The sequence below is a fragment of the Pipra filicauda genome, unplaced genomic scaffold (assembly GCF_003945595.2).
Source record: "Pipra filicauda isolate LSUMZ 115617 unplaced genomic scaffold, ASM394559v2 scaffold176_size3548034_pilon, whole genome shotgun sequence".
Classification (NCBI taxonomy): domain Eukaryota; kingdom Metazoa; phylum Chordata; class Aves; order Passeriformes; family Pipridae; genus Pipra; species Pipra filicauda.
Window position 1 is genome coordinate 1,808,543 of NW_024104283.1, and position 22,574 is coordinate 1,831,116.

Sequence of the window (22,574 nt, forward strand, 5' to 3'; positions counted from 1 at the left end):
AAAATTTCTTTAGCCCTTTATATTTGCAAATAAATAATTTTTAAAAGATATTCACATTTATGCTTATGGTTGCAGCATAAATCTGCCTAATAGGAACATTCTCTCTTTTTTAAAAAAAATACCTTGAAACCTTTGCAATCCAAACGTTTTTCTGTCTTGTATTTGCTCTTGTAGTATTATTCAATCAGTGACAACCTGAACAAAGCAGACAACAATTGCTTAGTATGAGATTTATAACTATTCTAGCTTTCAACCCAGCGTATAATATTGATCATGCTTCCATTAAGAAAGGTGTGGTATTTTTATCACTGTGATAGGTATTTGAGACCAAGTATGTCCATGTCACTTTATTATAAAGTTAGATATCATAGTTGTTGTAGGAAGGAGGAATAATGCTTAGAAGAGTTACAACAGGTAACTCTTTCTGCTTCTGGAAGGAAATGACAGAATTTTATGTATGGAAAACAGGTCCAGTGCAGGTTCTGTATCCTCAAACAAATTGTGACTGTATGAACTCGAGAAAAGTAGCTCTTATTCCATATTCTTGTCTGGCTCCGCTTTCTCTAAGCTTTGCCGTGTCTGCTTTAGAGGTACTTTTTGAAGCCACCACTGATACCTCTGATATCACTGATATGCTCATCGTGGCTCTTGTTCCGATTGCCGCCGTCCCGGCTCACGGCACTGCTTCCTGTGCCTGCTGCACTCTGTGACTTTGTCTGACAATTGTGGAGAGCACCTGCTGTATTCTTTTCTCAATGTCCATGCTCAGAAGAAAGCAAGAGCACACTGGTGGTTTCTAGCAGGTAATAGGCCTGTGGCAGCAGCTCTCAGTGGAGAAGAAATACAAACAAGTCGCAGGACTAGTACCCAGCTGAAATATATTTCATGGTGATCTACTGTAAAACTTGTGATCAAGTGAATGGCAGAGATTGGAGATGTCTGTCTTGTATTCTCTTATTGAAAGGATGTGGGTTACCTTCAGAATTTGATGTGTAAATCATTAGGGAGAACTGAGGGGAAAAAATAATTTAAAAAATCCTGTAGCTGCCAATGGAATAAGATACTTATTTCATCATCCTTTCTTTTTCTGAGGGAATCTCATTCATTCTTCTATTCAGACTTGTTCACTGGAGCTTTCAACACTGCAGAACTAGCTTTGTTTTAAAATTAGGTACTATGCAGTATTTTGGTACAGATCTTTGAAATTTAGTTAGCAGTCTTGTCCCCAAAAGAAGTTGTTCTTGTCTAACATGTTTTCATTCCTCTATTAAGGGTCATAGTATTATTGTCACATTTTGTTAAGAATCCTCTTGATGCTTCATATTTTGTGTAGTCTTGTCTTCATTTAAAATGTGCAACTGAGAGTTGCTTAAAGCTGTTTCATACTCATCTGAGAGCCATCAGTGTAACACCATTACAAGATGCCTGATCAAAGCAACTTCATTGATCTCAGTCTCGGGTGTCTGTTTTCAAAACAAACTTTCTTGGCAATTAGGTGCAACACTCCACCTTGGCATCATATTCAGCTGTTTCTTGTTGTAGCCTTTCCATCGAACTTTTTGATTATGATATGCATGCATATGGACATACTCTCTGATAAAGATATATACACTCCTTCCTCCCTTCTATGGTCTTTTTTCTGTTTTTGTCTGGTCATTTTGTCAGAGGAAAGCAGCATGCAAATATCAGTGTTGAGAGAAACTTGTAGAATTTTATATCATCTGCTAGTCAGAAACGGTTTCTCAAAGTGTTCTGCATTTACACAAGTTTGTGGGTTTTCTTTTCCCCCAAATTCTTTGTATCTACAAGGCTTGTTATTGTTAAGCTTGAGCTAAAAAGTAGTTATTTCAGTTCTGCTGTTAGTATTTTTAAGGTGCTTAAGGCCTAATAAGGACAGTAATTGTGTCACTCGCTGATCTTCATTTTTCATATAGAGCGTGTCTAGAACTGTATGAAGCAATAGACCTTCCACACCAAAAGAGACTGTACAAATGTCAATGAAGCATTATATATCCTAGTTTTAGTTTGTTGTCTACAGTAGCATTAATTTACTATTCTTAGCTAGAAATATGATCTATCTGGCTGTATCTATCCATCTCTAAGAATGAAACATGGAAAGATTTGCCCTCTAACCCATTCAGTGATAAAAAAAAATTTCTAATTGGACTGAGTTATAATTGTTGTGTCAACCAGAAGATGAATATAAACTTCAGCTCTCAGCACAGGTATTTTGCATTTTCACCCTCTGTCTTGGGAACAGAGTTTGGGGGGGAAACTGATAAAATTACTATTGCAGAAATTATACTGGTATTTTTAATTTCACAGTTTAATTTTGCAAATTGTTAGATCAATACAATCAGTTGACTTGACCTCGACACCACCCCTCCCCCAAAAAAAGAAGAAGGTGCTTCAGCATTTAATTTCACAAAGTCCCCTCTCAGGAATTTCAAAGAATACTTCTTTGGGTGCTTGACTGCCTTGCCTTGTCTATTTGCTCTTATTTTGCATGCAAGATAGAGCCAGAAGCCTTTTTTCTCATTGTGTACACATAGTGTTAATGGATCTGCTCTGTCTGTATTGCCTCATTACTGGAAACAGCTTGAACACAGAAGTCTTTCAGTGTATGCAAATAAGGCAGAATCATCTACCTGAGAGTTAATATTCTCTACTTTTAAGTGTATTCTAAATGTAATGTTTGTATTTAGAGCATAACATCCTGTTCCCTTTTTTTATGGGCAAAAAGCTAAGCAGGCTCAGGCAGCTGTTTGATGTTGGCTTCAAGTGTTATTAATTTCATATTCTATTATTCTTTTCACTGTAGCACAAGTGAAGCTGATGTGGAGGCTGTCATGGATAAGTTGTTTGATGAGCTGGCTCAGAAACAAAATGATTGTACGTAAGTTAATTTCTCTTGAAAGAGAATACATTTAGAACACAATGCCCAATCTCCACTGACCAATTAATAAGTTCCATTGCTGTATATGGGTTGATGCCACACTCAAGTGGCAGTCATTGTATCAGCATTTTGTCTAATTTATGTGTTGAATCATGTGCTATTATTCATGAAGCTATGCATTTCCTATCTGTAAGAGATGAATTTTATAGTAATTATCCAGAGAAGATTGAGTCTTTGTTCATGTTCCCATAGTAACTAGACCAAGGATTCTAAAAGTGCAAGGCAGAGAGCTGAGGCTGAATAAAGCGTGTGGAACCATTGCAGACTTCACGTTTGAAGAGCTATGCGACAGAGTAAGTACCCAGTCCAATCTAGATCAGTTAATGCTCAGACTTTTCACAGTTTAAAAGAAAAAAAGAAAAAAGAATCCAAAACACACAAACTCACTATTTTCCCAAGTTGAACTAAATTAAAAAGACTTTTTTTAACTTGGCAAAAAGATTTTTAATTTAACAGGAAAAAAACGTGCACCCTTGGCAAAAGAACAATAATAATTTTCTTTTTAATGATACAGTAAATTCACTCTTAGGTGTATCACAGATTGTCTTCAAAAATCCTTCTGCAATATTTACCTGGACTAACATCATTGTTGTTGGTATATTAGTGGTCATAACATATCAGTATGTAAATAGCATTCAAATGCTGTTTTTAAAATCTGGAGTTTAAGTTGATGCTCAAGCAAATGAATAGTGATCCTGGCACCACTACAGTAACACTGTTGTTGCATGCCGTAGTTTGAACTATGTGTACAAGGGCTGTTCAGTCCCAGGACTTCTCAAAATATGCCGGATTTTGGTAAATATTGCCAAATTCTCTACTTAAACCTGTGGGATGTGATCCCTGGAAAGCTTTGTTTGTATATGACCCCCAGTGGGTTGGAAGACAGTTTCCCAGGAGTTGCACTGTACTTAGTGACCTCTCTACTGATGTATAAAGTTATTGTTAAATGATCACAACCCTAAACTGGGCTGATGGCACTTTTGATTCAGGATGCTGACTAGTCTTTTGGTGATAACATTGTGCTTTCACTTCCTTGTAGCTACCAAGTTGATAACTATTTGGATGGAAATTTCACTGGTTAAGTTTCAGACTGTAGGTTTTAGACTGTTGGTTTTCAGTTTCAGACAAAACCAGTTAGCCATTTGTAAGAATGGAGGTATGTCATGGGTAGAACGGCTTGCTTTTCACTAGAAGTTGTGAGACTTTTTCTTCCTTTTGCCTCTTAAAATATCTGGAAGTGATGCTGTCAGCAGGTACTTTTAAAATCCTTTAGTCCAGTAAATGCCTTATGTACTTAAATGGGATGGTAGGTTGCTTCTAAGTAGAAGTGCTCTGATAGGTCACATGTGAATGGCCACTACTTTGGGTCTGAAGGTTCTGATCCTCTTCAAGTATTACGTGGAGTTCAGGTCTTCTTGGCGTAATGGAGCTGAGGGGCTTGGTTTGCACTCAGAACAAGTAAAGAGAATCCTTATGAAATGTTAAACACTGTTTAACAGCACTGTGCTTACATTGATTGCCCAGGACTTAGGAAGTCATGCTGTCTTGATTTAAATGCCTTCTGCATATGTGTTATGGTAGTGTCTAACAGCGCAACCACATGCTTATAACTAAGACAACATGGCAGACAATAAATGTTTTTCTTTAACAGCTTCCTCAGTCATCGCTTATTTTCTTTGTATATGCCTCCATTTTTTTCTGCTTTTAATTGTTACATACAGTTATTTATTGTGCCATGATTTTTCTCTTCAGTTCACTGATGTACCTTCATAAATATTACATTAGTATGTTTGTAAGGGGTATCTCTGTGCTCCCTTTATAGGTAGAGAAGTATAGTCATGAACTTGGAATTGTGCATTAAATTTGGAGGCTTGAGTTGCCTCCAGTATGATTTTTTTCATGATCATAACTTTTGTAATGATTCATAGCAACAGTAGAAAATTCCCCTTGGTATAAGCTGCATTTAGGATCTTACCTGCCCCATTGCTCTGTTTGACCACCCTGTTGCCATTAAAATCTCCTAAAAGGCAAAAGAAAAAATCAGAATTCAGCTCTCAAACCATGAAACCATGTTCCTTTTTTTTGTGAAGTCTTTAACTTTTTGATGGAAAAACTTAAACATGTAGTGTCTTTTTTAAACCATCAGAGTTGCTCCCACTCATGTCACAGAAGACATAGGTAGGATCCAGAAGAGTGCCCCAGTGGTTTATAGCAAAAAATACCCCAAAGCCAGGAGACATTCCACACAACAGGAAGTATAAAGTCATTCATATATATTCCAGTAAGCTGGAATGGGAAGTGGGAATGATTTGTGGAAGTATAAAGCACAAATCTGTAGGGGACATAGCTACAAGGTATTTGCTCCTTCTTGTGAAGCCAAATGGTGGGTAAGTTGACAGGCATCCTAAGTGCTACTATTAAGAAAAAGGAAAGTAGGAGGCTGAAAAAGAGGTAATGAAAAGCAAAATCCGCAAAAGAAAGTATTGGAGGGGAATTTGTTGGATTTGCGTGGAGTGAATCTGCAGGTTTCTTTGTGCAGGACATGGGGACAAAGTCCCATGGGAAGGCAGATTGTATAAAGAGACATGAGGCTCCTAGCTGGAGCCTGTAGCAACCAGGGTGGAGCTTAGCCCACCCTGGGCTCAGCCCAAGCAAAGCCTCCTAGGTAGATAAACGACATTTAAAGTTACTATAGTAGGAGCCCATTAAAATTATAACAGAACTGAAAACAAGATTTGCAGTTGGTTTTATATCGGTTGTAAGACCTGGTGACAAGCATGATAAATGGTAAATTCTCATTAATGGGGAAAAATGAGATATAACTGATATTATTGAAACCTTGTGGGACAATTCATAAAATAATAATGTGCAATCAGTGCTTACAGCCTACTTAAGAACAGAGTGGCTGAAACAGGTGGAAGACAATGTGCAACATTAAAGATACTGGTACCTGCCTTAAAGTTAATTAATACAAGGTTCTTGAATACATATCAATCAGTCTGCTAATTAACAAACCCAAGAGGGTAGTACTCCTAGGGATCTCTTGCAAATAGAGAATGAGGTGGATTGCTTCTTGAGCATGTGGCTATAAAAAGCATAAAAATACACCATTGTATGGGAATCTTATGCTGAAGATGAAGCACAGAAGAAGGTGAAATGTAATTATCCCAAAAATTGCAAATGATAATTTTCTAGCATAAAATGCAATACATCCAGTACAAGGTCATTTGGTTGGAACAGCTTTATGGGAACTTAAACTGATGAATTCATCTAGAAATTTGTGTTGTGCAGCAACAATCTTCTCCTTAATTTTCTAACATTCCTTGAAACCAAAAGATACTTCCATACAGTGAAGTTGCATATTTGATTTTTCAGGAAGAGTAGTTTTTAAAAGCAAAAGGGAAGTATGACTAACTGGAGAGGGAAGTGTAAATGACAGCAACAAAAAAGGAGGACTCTTTGAGGAGGAAGATAGGAAAAGTATTTCCTGTGTCACTGTTGAGACAGAATCAAATAATATGGAATGAATGGCAACTAGTTATGAAGTGCAGGAAAATTATAAAATAAAGGTAACGGGAAAATATCATGTCTCAGATAAAAGACTTGTTAAGTAAAATGGCAGTTTTGATATGGTTTATATTATCTGAATGTTATTGGCTTATTCCTACTTGGAGGTGGATGAACTTTAAATAATGATGTGGAAAAAGGAAAAGGTTTTGCAAAAAATATGTGTTCTAGGTGAAGCAGAGTGGAATACTGTTTCACTAAAGGGTAGTGAAATAATTTTCAGTCTGTTAATAGTTAGCATATGTTAAAAGTAGCCTGCAAATATATTTTGTATCACTGAGTCCTGGAAAACTAGGGTGAGATCTCTGACTACCTTTTTATTTTGGATAAACGTTGGAGTCCAAGAGCAAGTCCACATCACTAGAAGGATGCCTCTGTATGCCAGTATTAAAAAATAAACAAGTAAAATTCGCACATACACGTGATGACTGGTATAACTGCGGATGTTGGTAAGATTTTAGTCCAGAAAGGGTAATAGAGGAGCTGGTTCTGGATTCATACATGCAGATGACTAAAGAATGGAAATGAAATTAATTCTCCAATCACCCTGATTTTGTAGGAGGAGTTGAGTTTTGAAAATGCTGTTCTTCCTAGGAAATTAGCATTATGCAGTCTCAAGGAAGTATTCGTTAAATGGATTGCTATGTTAGTTAACTAACATATAAAAAGAATTATTACTGAAGGTTTGTGGTTGAGTGTAGCATTCTAATAAGCATATTTTTATACTAAGCCAAATATAATAGTTCTTTTCCCCAGCAGCTTTGAATATATCATAAATGCTAATACAAATTTGCTGTAAATACAGAGTGCTGTGTGTATTGGGGGGAAGAGCAATGAATACAAGGATGCTGTGTGTGATTTATTTCTCATCCGAATGGAGATTTTGGGGAAAGTGTTTTTTTTGGGCAAGAGAGTTTGTTTTGTTTTGCTTTTTTTACATCTAAGCAAACACACAGTTTCCAGGTAGAAATTGGGAACACAAGTCACAAACAGAGGAGGAGACTGTGCCCTAGGCAAAGTGACTTGGAAATAGATTTAAGGATTGTAATGGACAGGCAGCTCAAAAGGAGCTTCTGGTCCAGCGTTAGAGCATTTAGACCTTATTTCATCTAGGGTGGGTAGAGTGGAAATAAATAGAAGGGTAGGAAGTTTATTTTAATTTTAGAAACATCTCAAATTGATGGCAGAATGTTAGGTGTGGTTTTAACCTGAAAACTTTAGAAAATACATTGAAAAACCTGACAGGGCTGTTGAAGAAACCACAAATCATTTGAGCTGGAGCATTTGTTCACTCAGATGACAGACTTACAGTTCAGTTTTTTTCAGCTTATCAAAAAGAGGACTGGAAGATGATTTTATAACATACAGCTATTTTCACAGGGAAAAAACCCCCCAGGTATTAGCAAGATCCTAAATCTAGCAGAAGGCAGCATAATAAAACCCAGAGACTACAGAGAGATCCAAATTAAAAAAAAAAAAGTAAAAAAGGAAAAGCACCTGTTCACACATTTGAAACAGTGAAGAGAGTGGCAGAGCCTCCTTGTCCTGTGTTTCAGGTCAAAACTGGATGTCATTTTAGGAGGAAGTGTTTGTGTTTGAGCTACATACTAGTTTTTAGGCTTAGCTGTCTCTAAAATGGAGGATCTTGAAGTACCTCACGATCTCCTCTGGTCTTAAATTGTCTTGAAACTAAGGATGTGAGAGTCGGTCCCTGCTGCCCGTTGGAAGCTGTGTCACTGCCCCTGCACATGTGGTGAACAAGTTCAAGCAGCTGTCAGGGGAATGTCCCCAGTCCAGGGGACTGGGTATAACCTGCTCTCAGCCCCCTCATGCTTTTCGAAGGTAATACTTAGTCTACTATGAATCGTTGCAGTCAGTTCAGACTGAGTTTTTCCAAGGCTTGTAACTTCCTTGGATTCGAGGGGGATTTCACGGGACATATGTAGGACATTTCCCTGGTACCAAGCAACCTTTCTTCAGAATTTTGCATGCCTTGGTCTATGTCATGGAAGCACTAGAACTCATTGAGCTAAAAGAAAGTAATTTGAGGAGCAAATTAGTCAGAAAGTAACTAAGTTACTCTCAGAAATACAGTAATTGACTGAAACTTTTACAAGTAAATTTCCATTCACACAGAGATGCATGTTCATATGAAGTCAGTTTGAGGCATCCATTCAGAATGGGAAAGTTTCAAGATGAAAACTAGTTTTGTCATGGAAGGTGGATGTCAAATCTTGTTTACATGTTTCCCATCTAGTAAATACAAGGTAGTGAGAGTGTGTGTGTGTATGTGTGTGTGTGTGTGTGTATGTGAAAAAGATTACACTGTCAACATCTTCTGACAGAACAACTCAAAATATCATCTAATTTGATTTAGTTAATGTAATTAACTTGGTTAAACTCATTTCCTCTGTTACATTTGGTTCATAACTACAAAAACATTTTTTAGTTTAAGGTAGAGGGATAAGTGAGTGTAATGAAGAGATTTTGGGGTTTGGGGGAATTATTTTTGATTACACTGAGTTCTTGCAATATTATCTTGTAGTTGCAACATTATTTTTTGAGTTTTCTGAAACTGTCTTAAACTGCTGCTCATGTGGGTGTCAGTAATCATTGCAGCATTGAGTGGACAATGTTGTACTCAAAACCTGGTTAATTGATTCCTTTGGCAATCCGTAACCCCTAAGGGTTCCAGAAAAAAGAACTTAAGTTTTACAAGAGTCAAGTGAATGGAGAATGTGAAAGCATAGATGCTTTTGTTATGTTTGAGAAATAATTTATCACACAAGTGACTCTACCTTTCACTTCATTGCAACAGTGTGTCTTCTAGTCTGGTCTTGGGTAATTGTTACAGTGCATTCCAGAGGGATAATCACATAGACCTAGAAATCTGTGTTTGTTGGTGTAGGATTAAGACAATGTGTTTGAAATTTCTCAGACAATTACTTAGTGACTTTTGTAATTAAATATTTCATATGAACAGCCTGTAAAACCTCTTCAAATTCACTGATGTTTCCTTCATCAAAGTAAAATCAAAATTCTATTTTAAAGGGAAATATTAAAACATTTTCCACTTTGATATCACGTGATTTCAGGAAATGTCAGATAATACATAATAGATGAATATAGCAAATCAGCAATTGATAATCTGATACTATTTGAAACATCTAGCTTAAGCAGAAGTTTCAAAGTAGCTGCTTTTTAATTAGTACCTGAAGGCCTTGAGAGAGTTGGTGCCTTTCTAGTATTACAGTCTTTTGTTTCTTGTTTCATGTGTTTGCATTAAACCTTTTCATATCAAGAATATAAAGACTTAATTCTGTCTAAAATAATGCATCAGATACTGTTAATTGCCAGTTGTCCATTAATGATTATAAAAATAAAATACAGATAATATATCGTGTGCAATGCTGATATGACATTCCGTTGACTTGCCAAACTATTGTGTGCATCACTTTTTAAATCATAGATTCCCAGTTGAGGAAAATCCCAAGTTTTAGCTAACTTAGTTAATGTCAAATGCATACACTTAGCTTTTTTTCTTTACTGGCTATTTGACCATGTGGAATACTACAAGATGCTGGATGAGAGGATATTGATCTATTTTGGTTGCTTTAGAGCAAAATGAGAAGCAATTTTTCAGACTTGACACTCCAGGGTTTCTGTGGAGTGTGGCACATGATAGTGTTTGTCATGGCATGAAAGTAGCTGTCTACTCGCTAGAATGGAGCCCTGTAAATGTGATTCTCCAGCAAAGTCATCCAGGAAGGACTGTGCTTGGTTTTCATGAAAATGTTTATTATTTTATCACCTTTTCTAAGGCCCCATAAAATGAAAAATGTAGCCAGAGAAGGCTGGGAGAGGTACTAGGCAGAATAGGGACTCAGTTCTTATTTATTGTAGAATTTCAATGCTAACATTAGCTTCCCCATTCTTTGTGGCCTTTAATTTCTTCCTGCCAGTTTCTCGTTTCTCTGTCTATGCAATGAGGGATACACTTACCAATGGAGTTAGATTCTTGCAAAACATAATTAGTTAATTTTTTCATTGAGTTAGTGTGTGAATGAAAGATCACACAAATACTTTTAAAAATAAAATGTACATATCAATTTGGTTTTAAAATATCTCTATATAAACTAGCAATCCTGCAAATATAAGTTATATCCCATTTCCCTGTGTTTACACATAAAGGTCAGTGTTCATTATGCCTTAGCAAAAATCACCCTCTGCCAGTCCTCTGTCTTCACTTTCCTTTTAAAATTTTACTTGAAAACTGATAAGTGTGACAGTTTGGCTTGAGTCTGGTATAAATAATGTAGACAACAGTGTACCTTATGTGTAATCTTCCAGGTCCTAAGGGAGTCGAGAGATCCAGTCTTCCCCACAGTGCTGCCTTTTAGTCTTCCCCTCGCTTGTGCGCAGCAGCTGCTGCCCTCTGCCGGGAACGCTGGCTGCCTTCTGCGCCCAAACACGTGAGCCTGTTCCTCACAAAGGTTGAATTACTTTTGTTCGTGCATCCTATAGTCTTTCCATTAGGTAATCAAATATATCCTTTCATCCAACTGCCCAGTACCAATGAACAGTGTCTTAATATGATACTAACCATTAGCCAACACACAACAGTGTGAAAGCTAGGAAAATAAATTTAATATCAATATCTATGTTGGAAAAGGTTATCCTACTGTGATTTTTTTCTCTAGTAGTTGTTCAGCATTTCTGAAATTGGCAAAATACAATTTTTGTGTAGATTAACGCAATAAATAATTGGCAAACAGTTTTTGTTAGGTCGTTATTCCATTGCAATAGGCACGCTCTGCAGACCAGGAGGAAGACGTAGTTCCTGACTTGAATAGCTTGCTCTTCAAAAGGAAAGATGTGACTAAGCTTTAAATAAAAAGAAAAAAAAAAAAAAAGCAAAGAAAAAAGTCACAATTTTCAAAGGCAACAAGTGATTTAGAAATGCAAGTGTCTGTCTTTAAGTCAACTGAATGTCTCCCCTACATGATGACATAACTCAGCTGCATTTGCAGTTTAATGATTCTGAATCATTTTGAGGGAATTACCTTCATTAAAAACTGCTAAATTTATCCACTGTATAATTTGGTGTCATCTTCAGGATTGTAGGATTGTCAAGTGTAGTTGTAAATAAACATACCATGGGTAGCACTATTTTCAGTAACCTTTTAAAAGCATAGTTTTCCTTGGTTTAGGATCTTAGGTTTATTCCCAGCCAAAGATCAGCTTTTGCAGCTTAAATTCTGGACTCAGAACCTGTCATTTATTAGCTACATTTGCTTTAGAAATTTAATCAGTGTCTATACCCCCAAAAAAGTTGTCTTGTCTAACTCACAAGTATGTTTTATAAAAGAAACTCAAGAAACTTATTTCAGGTGGAAATATTGTAACACAGTAATAATTTTAGCCAAACTTCCTTCCTGTTTTATATTTTATGTGTATCAGAGCTTAATTTTTAGAAAGCACTCCCTTCAGTGAAAGCTGCATAAACCTTGAGGGTTTAGATCCTGTACTTTATAGACCAGGGAATACCCAAATAAAAGCTGATTGTAGTTTGAAGGGTTGGCTTTTTAATTCAATGTTTTGTATCTTAAATTCCCAAGTGTACTACTTTCTCTTTTTTTAAAGGTTTGTTGACCACGGTTTTGAAATCTTAACAGTAAGTGTCAATATTTAAATAGATATATGAATTTTTTAAGCCTTCTGTTTTGGAGACCATTTCACTGACAAATGCCATACTTTGGAGTTGGAACTGGAAATTTAGCAGTGGAAATTTGGGAGCAGAAACATGCCTTTTGTGGTTCTTCCACTTTGCAGCCAGCTTTGAGCAGCTGATAGGTAGGTCTTTGAGACATCTCACTTTTTGTAGGGTCATTATGGATATCTGTCACTGTTCTAAGCTCTTCTAAGGCAGGAGTGGTTGCGCTGAATGATGACTGAACATAGGAGCAATCATCTTCTTAATCAGAAGAGCAAAGCTCTGAAGCAACTTTCCACTATGAGAGATGTGACTAAAAGCTTGTGCTGTAAGGTCAAGCAAAATTAGTTTCTGCCAGGTAAGAAGTATAGTAAAGAGCTATACTCGATCCAGAAAATACCTTCAATCCCAGGGTTCACAGATCTCAGATTCTTGCTCTACTGGTTGAACTAGATGATATTTACGTATCTTCCAACCCAAACTGGTCTATGGTTCTATGATTTGCACTGCCATCAATATCTTTAAATTTTTTAACACAGTTAGCCATGCTCTGTCTTTCCATTTTTATTTAAACTTCAGCATGCTGCTGCATTACAGATCATGCCTCAGGTTTTTCTGTTCCTTTCTTGAAATTATGGTCTCGAAATATTATCCAAGTAGTATTTCTCTGTTTTATCAGACTCAGTAATGATTGTGTGTGGCTCCTTTGGAAACAACAGAGCTCTATATTTTTTTGTTTATGCTTAATGTCTAATTTGTAAATATTATCTGGTCTTAAATTGTGTGTTGGTTTTAGTAATTTTTTGGTTGTTAGAATGTCTGCAGTAAATTATAGTTATTGTCAATTACAACTCTTCAGGATGTTACTGGAACTGGCCCTGGAATATCTTCCAACATCAAAACCTATTTTATCTTGAGATGAAATATCTTTTTCTAACATGTCTTAAGCATTCTGTATTCTTCAGACAATCTTTGAAAGATCATATACTGTGTCACTGATGAGTCAACAAAGAAGAAAGATGCTTTATGCTATAATTTAATGAACTACATAATAGAAACAGGAGACTACTAACTTTTAAAACAGCCCACAGAGGGCTCCAAATAATAAACATCCTACTTGAGCAGAGATGATGGCAGCTGAAAATGCATTAAGGAGACAGAGAAACAAAAACAAATGAAGGTGAGAACTCAGTCAAGTAGGCTGAAGTGGAGGAAACACTTTGTCAGGAGCTCATAGCCCATGATAGTGCTAATGTGTTTTGCATTAGTGTGATGCCTATAGAATACTGACTCCTGGCATCAGAGTTAATGACAAAAATCCACAACAGTTTTACTGTATACACACATGCAGGAACAATAATATCATAGGAAAAGTTCTTACCTGTTCATGTTTCCAGGTTTTTAAAATAATATTGTAGCATGTGAAAGAACTGGTAACAAATGGTGACAGTTATTACATAAATGTTTTATTGTTCTGAATTTGAGTTTTGATGAACAGTTGATGAAACAAGAGATCAGACAGTACCAGAAACATACATCAAATTGAGTTATTTTTAGAATGTTGTTCAGAGGATGAGATTAATCAGGCTAAACTTTTAGTAAGAGGATTACATATATATATATATCAATATTAGGAGGATTTGTGGCTTCATTAGCAACTTCAGAGGAAGAAGTACCTTCATATGCTACTGACTAAAATAATATACTTTCTGCAACTGGATGAAATTCATAAAATAAATTTCAACCCTGGAGGGTTATAGAGGGGATAGTGCTATGTGTCTCAAATAATTTGCCACTAGTCTTGTCACCTAGTCTAAGCCCGTGTTGTTGGCAGTCAGGACCCAGCCTATGCTGCAAGGTGAAGAAAAAAGGCCTGAAGTCAGTACAGTAAAGGGGAGGGCTTTTGGCTGCTGAAACAACAGAAATCTGCTCCTCAATGGAGTTTCTGTATATGGACTGTACATCCAGAACCCCTGGCAGTGGCGTAATCTGGTCTTGAACCCATTTCCTCTGTCTCTCTTTCCTATGTGGCACAAAGTTGGTATGTGCATGCTTGTGCCAGCATCATGCCAGTTCTGGGCGGTGGCAGGCCAGTGAGAACGTGAGTTGAGAAGCTGTCAGGGGGTCTTTGCATCATGGTCTCCTGAATTTGGAGCATTTTGAGTTAGCTGGTGAGTTAGAAGAGTTTTGAAGCAATTACAGGCAGCATGGAAGTTAGGCCAATAACAAGGTTAGAGGAATATGAAAAGGACTCTAAACTGTCCCCAGAGCATTTGCAAATTTGCTGGTGGTTCCTTCTTTTTATGGTAAGTAGAGTAAGGCAGAAGAAAATTAAAGGACTTCCCAAGATTAGAGTAAGTCATGTTGGGAACAAGATTAAAAGCTTTGTCTTTCATCCCCAGGGTTATGCCTCTAAACTCCAAAAGCAGAGAGTTTGAGAACTTGTCTATGTAAAGAACTACAGCTGATGCCAGCTGAGCCATATGTAATATCAGTATAGCTGACTCAGCATTTCAGTTGCATCTCATCAGACTTGAATCTTGGCAGGGAGGTACCATTTTACTCTGTTAAAATACTCATATAGCTGCTAGGCTCAGATCTTTTTAAGCGTAAGATTTTGGAGTCTCTAAAGGCATGTTTCTGCCAACACTTACGGAATACTATCACTTAGTGCTGGGGTAGGTGTTTCAGAAATTCTTGTTACAGCTTGAAATGATCTGCCTTTTATGTCCTTAATTAGAGGAATTCTTGAATTGCTTGCTTTTTGCACTGCTGAAGCAGGTTGAATTCTTGTTTGATTGTGATAAAGATGTATATCATAACCTTCTATGAACTGTGATTTTATGTCTGTATGAAAAGCAATATAAGTATTCTATCTTCCATTCTTCCCATTTGAATTGCATTAGCGTTATTTTTGTCCTCCACCTATTTCCTCCCTCCAGCTCCTCAGGTTTTTCATTTTCCTGTTTGGGTATGCACCAAGGTGCCCACAAAGTTCTTAGAAGCATAGCTGAGCAGTTGGGCACTTCAGTTTGCCTGTTTTGCAAAAGGTTGAACCCCTTCATTTTTATTAATATGTTTATTTATTTTAGGAATTAGCTTTCAATATTTTATACTTTGTATTTGAGATGAGGAGGGTGTATTCATATGGTTTGGGTGAGAAAGGTATATCACATTGGGGCAGGACAGAATAATTCCACGGGGTTTTGGGTTTCAGCAGAAGAGCACTTGGGCTCTTCGTGTGACAGAAGAATGAACCAGCATAGCAGTGATGTCTGTAATTTCTTACCTAAAGGGAGACATGAGAAATTCTTTCTTTTCTCAGGTACAATGAGATCACTGCTGTTCTCTCTCGCAGGTACTCATCACACAGGCATATTTGATCTCTTTACTTAACAATACTCCAGTCCTAAGTATCGAATAAAAATTACTGTTACCTGAACTACTTGCTTACCACTAATCTTAAATCTCCAGCAGTATCGTGGTGGTGTTACTTTTAGTGGTGGACTGAATTGGAGGGAGAAAATGAGCAGTAAATACAATTTGAGGAGAGGATATAGCATGTACTGCTCTTAAACATTGCTAGAAACACTTGAACGTTTTTGTAATAATTCTTTTCCTTAGATTATTTTACAGTGAAGTTGTGTAGTTGGAAATGGGAAAGCAGGGTGATTCATGAGACTGCAAGTGGGAGAACTGGCTGAGGGTCAGAGGCTTTAATACCTGCCTGGGGGGTTAGCTTATTCCCATTAATTTTCAGAAGAATTTCTGGAATGCCATCAGGGCTTCACTCCCTTGTGCTTTTGCAGAGACCATTTCTACAAGTTTTTTATTCTAGCATCTAAACAAAAGCTAAAGTTGGACAGCCATTAATAATTGCTTAAAATAACTTCTTGCAGAAGGGTTCTAGTAGAGAAGTTACATGTGGCCTACAGCAAATTTGTCAAACAATTTCAGTTAGAGAAAATATTTTTTATTTACTGGTTTATAATGTTAGCAGTATTGCAGTGCCTTATACTGTTGGTAACAGCACATTTCATTAGCTGGGAAGGGAGCCATGACATTATCATGCAAAACGCTGCCAATCTTGGTCTCTGGAGTAGTTGCATCCAAGCTACTGAAGTATTCACACAACTAAAACTGATGAAATGAGTTCAGGAGTACAAAGTTTAATAGCTCAAGATAAAGTACTGCCTGTGGTACTGATAGGATAGATCTTGCAGAATCGTGAAATGAAAAAGTAATTTTAAATTAATGTCCCTGAATGAGCTACTACTATTTGTACATATCTTCTGTTGATGGTTTAGATACAGAAAGAGAAACTAATAAGTTCTTATTGAAGATTTTTATTTGATCATTACAAGAGAAACCATGAACAAAGGAACTGCTGCAAAATTGTACTTTTTTCTGTTTCCTCTTGCTTTCGGTACTTAGAATATACAATTTTTATTCAGTCTGGGTTAGTCTTGGGTGAACTAAATGCAGGTCTACTTAGGATTTAGTAACTAGTCTATGTGTTTGTATTTAAAAATCTTGCTGCTGGAAAGCATCCTACTACCTGTTCAAATTATGTATGCTTTAGGTTGAAATCACATCTTAACTATGTCTTTTCTTCCATGGATTACAGTTTATAGTGATTAGTTTATTTGAGATTATCAGAGAGAGATCATAACATTGTCAGGGTGCAGAAGAGCCATATTTTTAACTCTGAAACACTTCATGTAAAGCCAACAGTATGAATGAGCAGCCATATGTACCTATGTCCCTCAGGGCAAATGCAAGCATTCCTGAAATGAGATACAAAGAAACAAAAGTAAGAATGTGATCTCAGGACTTTACAGCTCTCTTCTGTAATTGTAGTATATCAAGATACAGTGTTTATGTGTCCTATTGTGGGTTTCCATTTCTTATGGTTTGTTTTGTTTCAGCCTCTTGGAGCCAGTGACTATTTGGAAATATCAAAGCATTTTGACACAGTGTTCATTCGTGACATACCACTTCTTACAATAGCAAAAAGGACACAAGCTCGTCGTTTCATTACTCTTATTGATACCTTTTATGAGCATAAGGTGAGAACCAAACCTTTCCTATATGTATAGGAATAATACTGGGAGTCCTCAAACCTGACTGTTACAATTGGTTTGAAGTAAGGCTTTCTGTAGTAATGGTTTGGAAAACATAGGCAGAATGAACTAGCACTGCAAAGAAACATTGTTCCAGCTTCAGCAAAAAAAAAAAAAAACACACCATTGCAATAAAGGCAAATAAAGCAGGGTGGGGTTGTTTTCTGTGAGTATTAAGCATAAATATAAACCTGAGCTCATTTGCCTTTCTTGAATGGGCATGTTATTTCTTTCCTAACTTGGGAAAACAACAGAAGCCATGTCATTTTAATAATGAAAGATTGTGCTGCAAACTGTGCTGGAGTCAATTTAAGTTTTTTAGATTTTAATCTGTATGGGCAGTTGGTCAGGAATCAGTGCCTTCCTGATCAGGAAGGAGGAGTTAATAGCACAGTTACAGTGTAAAGGAAACAGTTACTGTAGGCTTTACACCAGGTTGCAAAATCGCTCATGGAATAGTAATGATAAATGCAGAACTTTATGTGGATTTACAGAGGTTTCAATCATGGAATAAAAATCAGCACAACTAAAACAAAGGAAAGCTCCTGTTTTAGGTGATATTTTTAAAAATAATGCAAGATATTAAACCCTGGTTTAATATGCATTATTATAGTTGTGCACATTTAAATATTTATGTGGCCAGGAAATATTGATTGAGGTTGGTTTTTTCAAGAATGTTCTGGCACTGGTTGCTGATCTGAAAGGTGCCAATTCAGCAAGGTATTGAACTCAGTGTATGAGTAGTCTTATTCAAATCAGCCAGATTCTTTATGCTTTATGATTTGGAAATGGACAGTTTCTAAGAGGATATACTAGTATTAAACTAATGTGTTAGAAATAGGGGGGTGGTTTGCTCTATCCATGTGCTGTAATTAAGAATTGCAAGCAGTCACTTTCTATTACTTCCTCCACAGGAAAAACACAAGTGTTAAACTCCCATCAAAAGTAGTTGCTTGGGAAAAATATCCGAGAGAGTATTTGTGGATACCTGTCCACAATGCAAACATTTTGCCTTCATGCTCTCAACAAGAGTCTCCTTCTGTAGTGCTATTTCAGTCTGTCTTCCTTCCAGCCCCCCCGAGATACCACATCTCACTGCACATTGTATCTCCTCCCAGCAGACATGAAAACAGCATTATTGTAACTAGCAAATAACTTTTACTGGAATAGCACAGATGAAAGAAAGAAAGACTTCACTCAGCCTTCTGGGAAATTTGGAATTTAAACATTCTTTAAATGGAAATACATGTGCAGTGCACCTATCTACTGAGAGGAATCTAACTGAAGGCGTTGGTTACTACGTAGTTGTTATATTGTAGAAAGTAAACTTTATCATTAACTCATTGCCTATAGCAGATATTCTGAGTATTTAATAGCACAGTTGTTTGTTCTCTGAGTAAAAGTTACATGAATTGTTACTGAGAAAAAGATCCTGTAATTTTAATATTCCAAATGACTAAGTCAGGTAAATCTGTAACAGCAGTGCTAATAAGAGAAAGGAAAAATACCTGGGAAAAACCCCCAAGGACATAATTTGTAGTTTGCTTTCCACAGATCATGTATTTTATCCCTTTTCTGTAAATCCCAAGTGTTGATATTTTTGCCTGTTTTCCTCCTCTCAGGTGCGTATTATCTGTTCTGCAGTGACTCCTCTTGAAAGCTTGTTCCTGGTGGAACACAGCAGTGGTGAGCAAGAGGACAACAGAGTGTTGATGGATGATTTGCACTTGAGCCAGGTACATGATATTAACATCATCTCCCTTTTGTAACAAAATTTGGTTTCAAAATAAATTCATAATTACAGCAGCATTTTAGGAAGAGGAACCAAGAAAACATTTAACAGGTGATTTGCTGCTTTTTCTGCAGTGTATCTGTTGCTCTGATAATTACATGTTGTGCTATTTATTCATAGTAAAAGAAAGTGTCACAATATACAGAACCATTTTGTGTAAGTTTTAGGGTCATTTCGAATGTTAATCGTTGTATCTGTTCAGTCATGTATGAAAATAGTGATTTAAGTTTAGCTCCTACATTTAAAATACAGAAATAAAAGGTGGTCTGTTCTACCTCTTCCTAGATTATCTAGAACAGCCTTACAAGTCCTCACAGACATTACTAATTTGCATGTTGGTTATTCTGTTTTTCTTTTTCCCTAGAGCCTAGCTATTGTTAATGAATTATTAAATAATTTGTTTAAATCAGTGTGCAATTAGTCAACAAAAAAAAGAGAAAACATGTCATCGTGTTGTTTTAAAACCCAGTTATTCTTTTTGCCTTGTTCCTTCAGAGGATTACCTAGCTAAAATAGGTTCTTTAATTTTGGACGTTAATTTTAATTTTTTGGTGCCATGCTGCTGTCTTGTTTTGTCAAGGCCTGTAAAGCACAGAGCCTTAGGAGTTATACAGGATGTATTTCAGTACAGCTTTGTCTCTCACAGTTCTGTGGTACTGTTTTTGTATATTTATGTAGGATTCTGCCAAAGGACTCTCCATGTTTACAGGAGAAGAGGAAGTCTTTGCCTTTCAGCGTACTCTGTCGCGACTTACGGAGATGCAAACTGAACAGTACTGGAAAGATGGGGACAGAAGCAAAAAAACATAATTAAAAGTTGAATGAAATCACCAAGAAGTAAAAGTACAGCACTGGAAAGCTTTTTAGCACAACTGAAATAATAATTGCACTTTATCATCTGGACCATGTTTTCTTTCATCAGTTGTCTTTCAAGTTTAAGACACAATGACTTAGCTATTTTTTTGTACCACCAGTGTGTGGACATGTGAAATTTGGCCTTCATTTGCTCTTCTTCAAACCTGGCTGGATGGCCTGGCCCAGAGAGTGATGGTGAACGGAGTTGCATCCAGCTGGTGGCTGGTCACCAGTGGAGTTTCCCAGGGTTCAGTATTGGGGCCAGCCCTGTTTAATATCTTTATCCATGATATGGAAAAAGGGATTGAGTGCACCCTCACTAAATTCACAGAGGATGCCAAGTTGGGTGGGAGTGTTGATCTGCTGGAGGGTGGGAAAGCTTTGCAGAGCAATCAGGACAGGACAGGCTGGATCAGGCCTGGGCTAAGGCCAATTGTATGAGACTCAATAAGGCTAAGTGCTGGGTCCTGCCCTTGGCTCCCAACAACTCCCTGCAGTGCTACTGGCTGAGGGAAGAGTGGCTGAAAAGCTCATCAGTGGAAAAGGGCCTGGGGATGCTGGTCAACAGCGGCTGAACATGAGCCAGCAGTGTGCCCAGGGGGCCAAGAAGGCCAATGGCATTCTGACCTATCTCAGGAATAGTGTGGCCAGCACGACAAGGGCAGCAATTGTCCCCCTGTACTGGGTACTGGTGAGGCTGCATCTCAAATCCTGTGTTCAGTTCTGAGCCCCTCACTACAGGAAGGTCCTTGAGGTGCTGGAGTGAGTCCAAAGAGCAACAAAGCTGGTGAAGGGTCTGCAGCACAAGTCCTATGAGGAGAGGCTGAGGGAGCTGCGGGTGTTTAGCCTGGAGAAAAGGAGGCTCAGGGGAGACCTTAGCACCCTTTAAACTGCCTGAAAGGAAGTTGTAGCCAGGTGGGGGTGGGTCTCTTCTCCCAGGCAGCTGGCAACAGGATGAGAGGACATAGCCTCAAGCAGCACCAGGGGAGGTTCAGGTTGGACATCATGAAGAGTTTCTTCACTGCAAGGGTTGTCCAGCATCGGAACAGGATGCCCAGGAAGGTGGTGGAGTCACCTGCTAGAATCCTGGAACTCCTCTGTAGTGTGTTATGTTTTGGGGTTTTTTTTCTATTTTCTGAGTCTAGCCATCTGCTGGCTTTCAGGCTCTAGGAGTTTTTTGTAATCAGGCTGTTGCTCAGTCTGGTTCATTGAAGACTATGGTTTGAACCAAGAGAGAACCCTGAGGAGGAGCTTGAAGGTACTTGAAACTGCACAGGATTAAGATTTAAGTAATTGATGGGGAAAGAGACTATGATAAGACAGGGTATGCTGTAACATAAATGCCAGTTAATACTCTTTCTAAATTTTGGGGTTCTTGCAAGTCTGGATATGCTGCCTCTACACCAGTGACATATCTGTACCCTGAATTTTCTCAGGCTTCATCTATACCAAACCTTCCACCGCTGCTGATACACCTGCCCTGATCTGGGAAGAGTAGTACACAGTACTACTGAAGCAATTCATCATATTACAATAGGAATGTGTTTTATGGAAAAGGTGGGATAGTAACTGATATCTCAAGACACATCATCCACCCTCGTGATTGTAGTTGAAAATTTTATATTTTAGTTAAAAATGCAGTGGTGTCATTCTTGATTTTAATCTCACTGAAACAAAACATGACATTGTGTGTATTCACTTATAGTGTATTTTTATAAACAGTCATTTTAAGAGCTTATTTATAAATTTTGAGTAGGAAAAAACATGTAGATGGACTGAAAAAATTGCCTTCATTTCTTAGGGAGGAGATATGTAACACACTGCTCCCAAAGCTGAGGGGTTTTCTTGGATTTTGCAACATGACCTTTTTCTATCTGTTACCAAACATTTTTTGTTGCCTTTGTTAAGCCTGATCAAATTGTTTCAGTCGTAGCCTCCACCACAATTACAGAAAGCTTTTAAAAGGACCTTCTGGGCAGCAGGGAGGGCTGGAGAGGTCCTGTGCACTTGCCTGTCTTATGGAGCCACATACTCAAGTCTGGTTTTCTGTTCTGATCCCTTCTGTTGGTCCTGGCATTTACTTATACTGGCTATACCTGTTCTTCAAATAATGTTTAAAGCCTATATTTATAGTTTGCAACTCATGCAATTATGTTATTATTCCCACAAGAGTGACTACCACAGAGAATTTTAATGCATATTTATGAAAACTTTATGAAAGAGAATACGTTACTTATACTTGAAAATATACGAATAATTGGTGTATGTTTTCAGAGATTTGGATTAAGTTTCTCAACAGAGGGACTATCGAGATTCATGCATGTGTGTCTGTATATACAAACACATATGTATATTTAATTTATATGTGTATATATAAATCTAGATGAAACTAATATATATAAATTAAGTGTGTGTGCTTCTATATTTATACATGGCAGTCTGTACTTATCAGCCTGGGTCTGTGCTGATAACTTGCCTGAAGTTTCAACCTTGACTTTTTTCCAGTAGCATTCAAATGCCTCCTGCCTTCTCTGAACCAGAATGTGTTGTGGGAAAATGGGAGATGGT

At 37.4% G+C, this 22,574-nt stretch overlaps 1 protein-coding gene and 1 long non-coding RNA gene across 4 annotated transcripts in view; one reads left to right on the plus strand and one right to left on the minus strand.

Moving 5' to 3' along the window:
• The window catches only part of AFG1L (AFG1 like ATPase), a 65,740-nt gene extending 45,686 nt beyond the window's left edge, over positions 1-20,054 (plus strand). For 2 of the 3 annotated variants that reach the window (XM_039379802.1, XM_039379801.1), the window contains exons 9-15: positions 2,822-2,892; positions 3,149-3,249; positions 10,874-10,995; positions 12,167-12,197; positions 17,165-17,305; positions 18,982-19,095; positions 19,830-20,054. In XM_039379802.1, the coding sequence (XP_039235736.1) occupies positions 2,822-2,892; positions 3,149-3,249; positions 10,874-10,995; positions 12,167-12,197; positions 17,165-17,305; positions 18,982-19,095; positions 19,830-19,961 (712 nt within the window). In that variant the 3' untranslated portion in view covers positions 19,962-20,054. The remainder of the gene's footprint in view (positions 1-2,821; positions 2,893-3,148; positions 3,250-10,873; positions 10,996-12,166; positions 12,198-17,164; positions 17,306-18,981; positions 19,096-19,829) is intronic. The other variant, XM_027747891.2, reaches the window with a different exon arrangement.
• On the minus strand, positions 152-10,879 carry LOC120322965. Its single transcript, XR_005562974.1, has 3 exons — positions 10,855-10,879; positions 4,932-4,976; positions 152-195 (listed from the first exon to the last, which is right to left on the minus strand). It is a non-coding gene; the product is annotated as an uncharacterized LOC120322965 (long non-coding RNA).
• Positions 20,055-22,574: the final 2,520 nt, after the last annotated feature.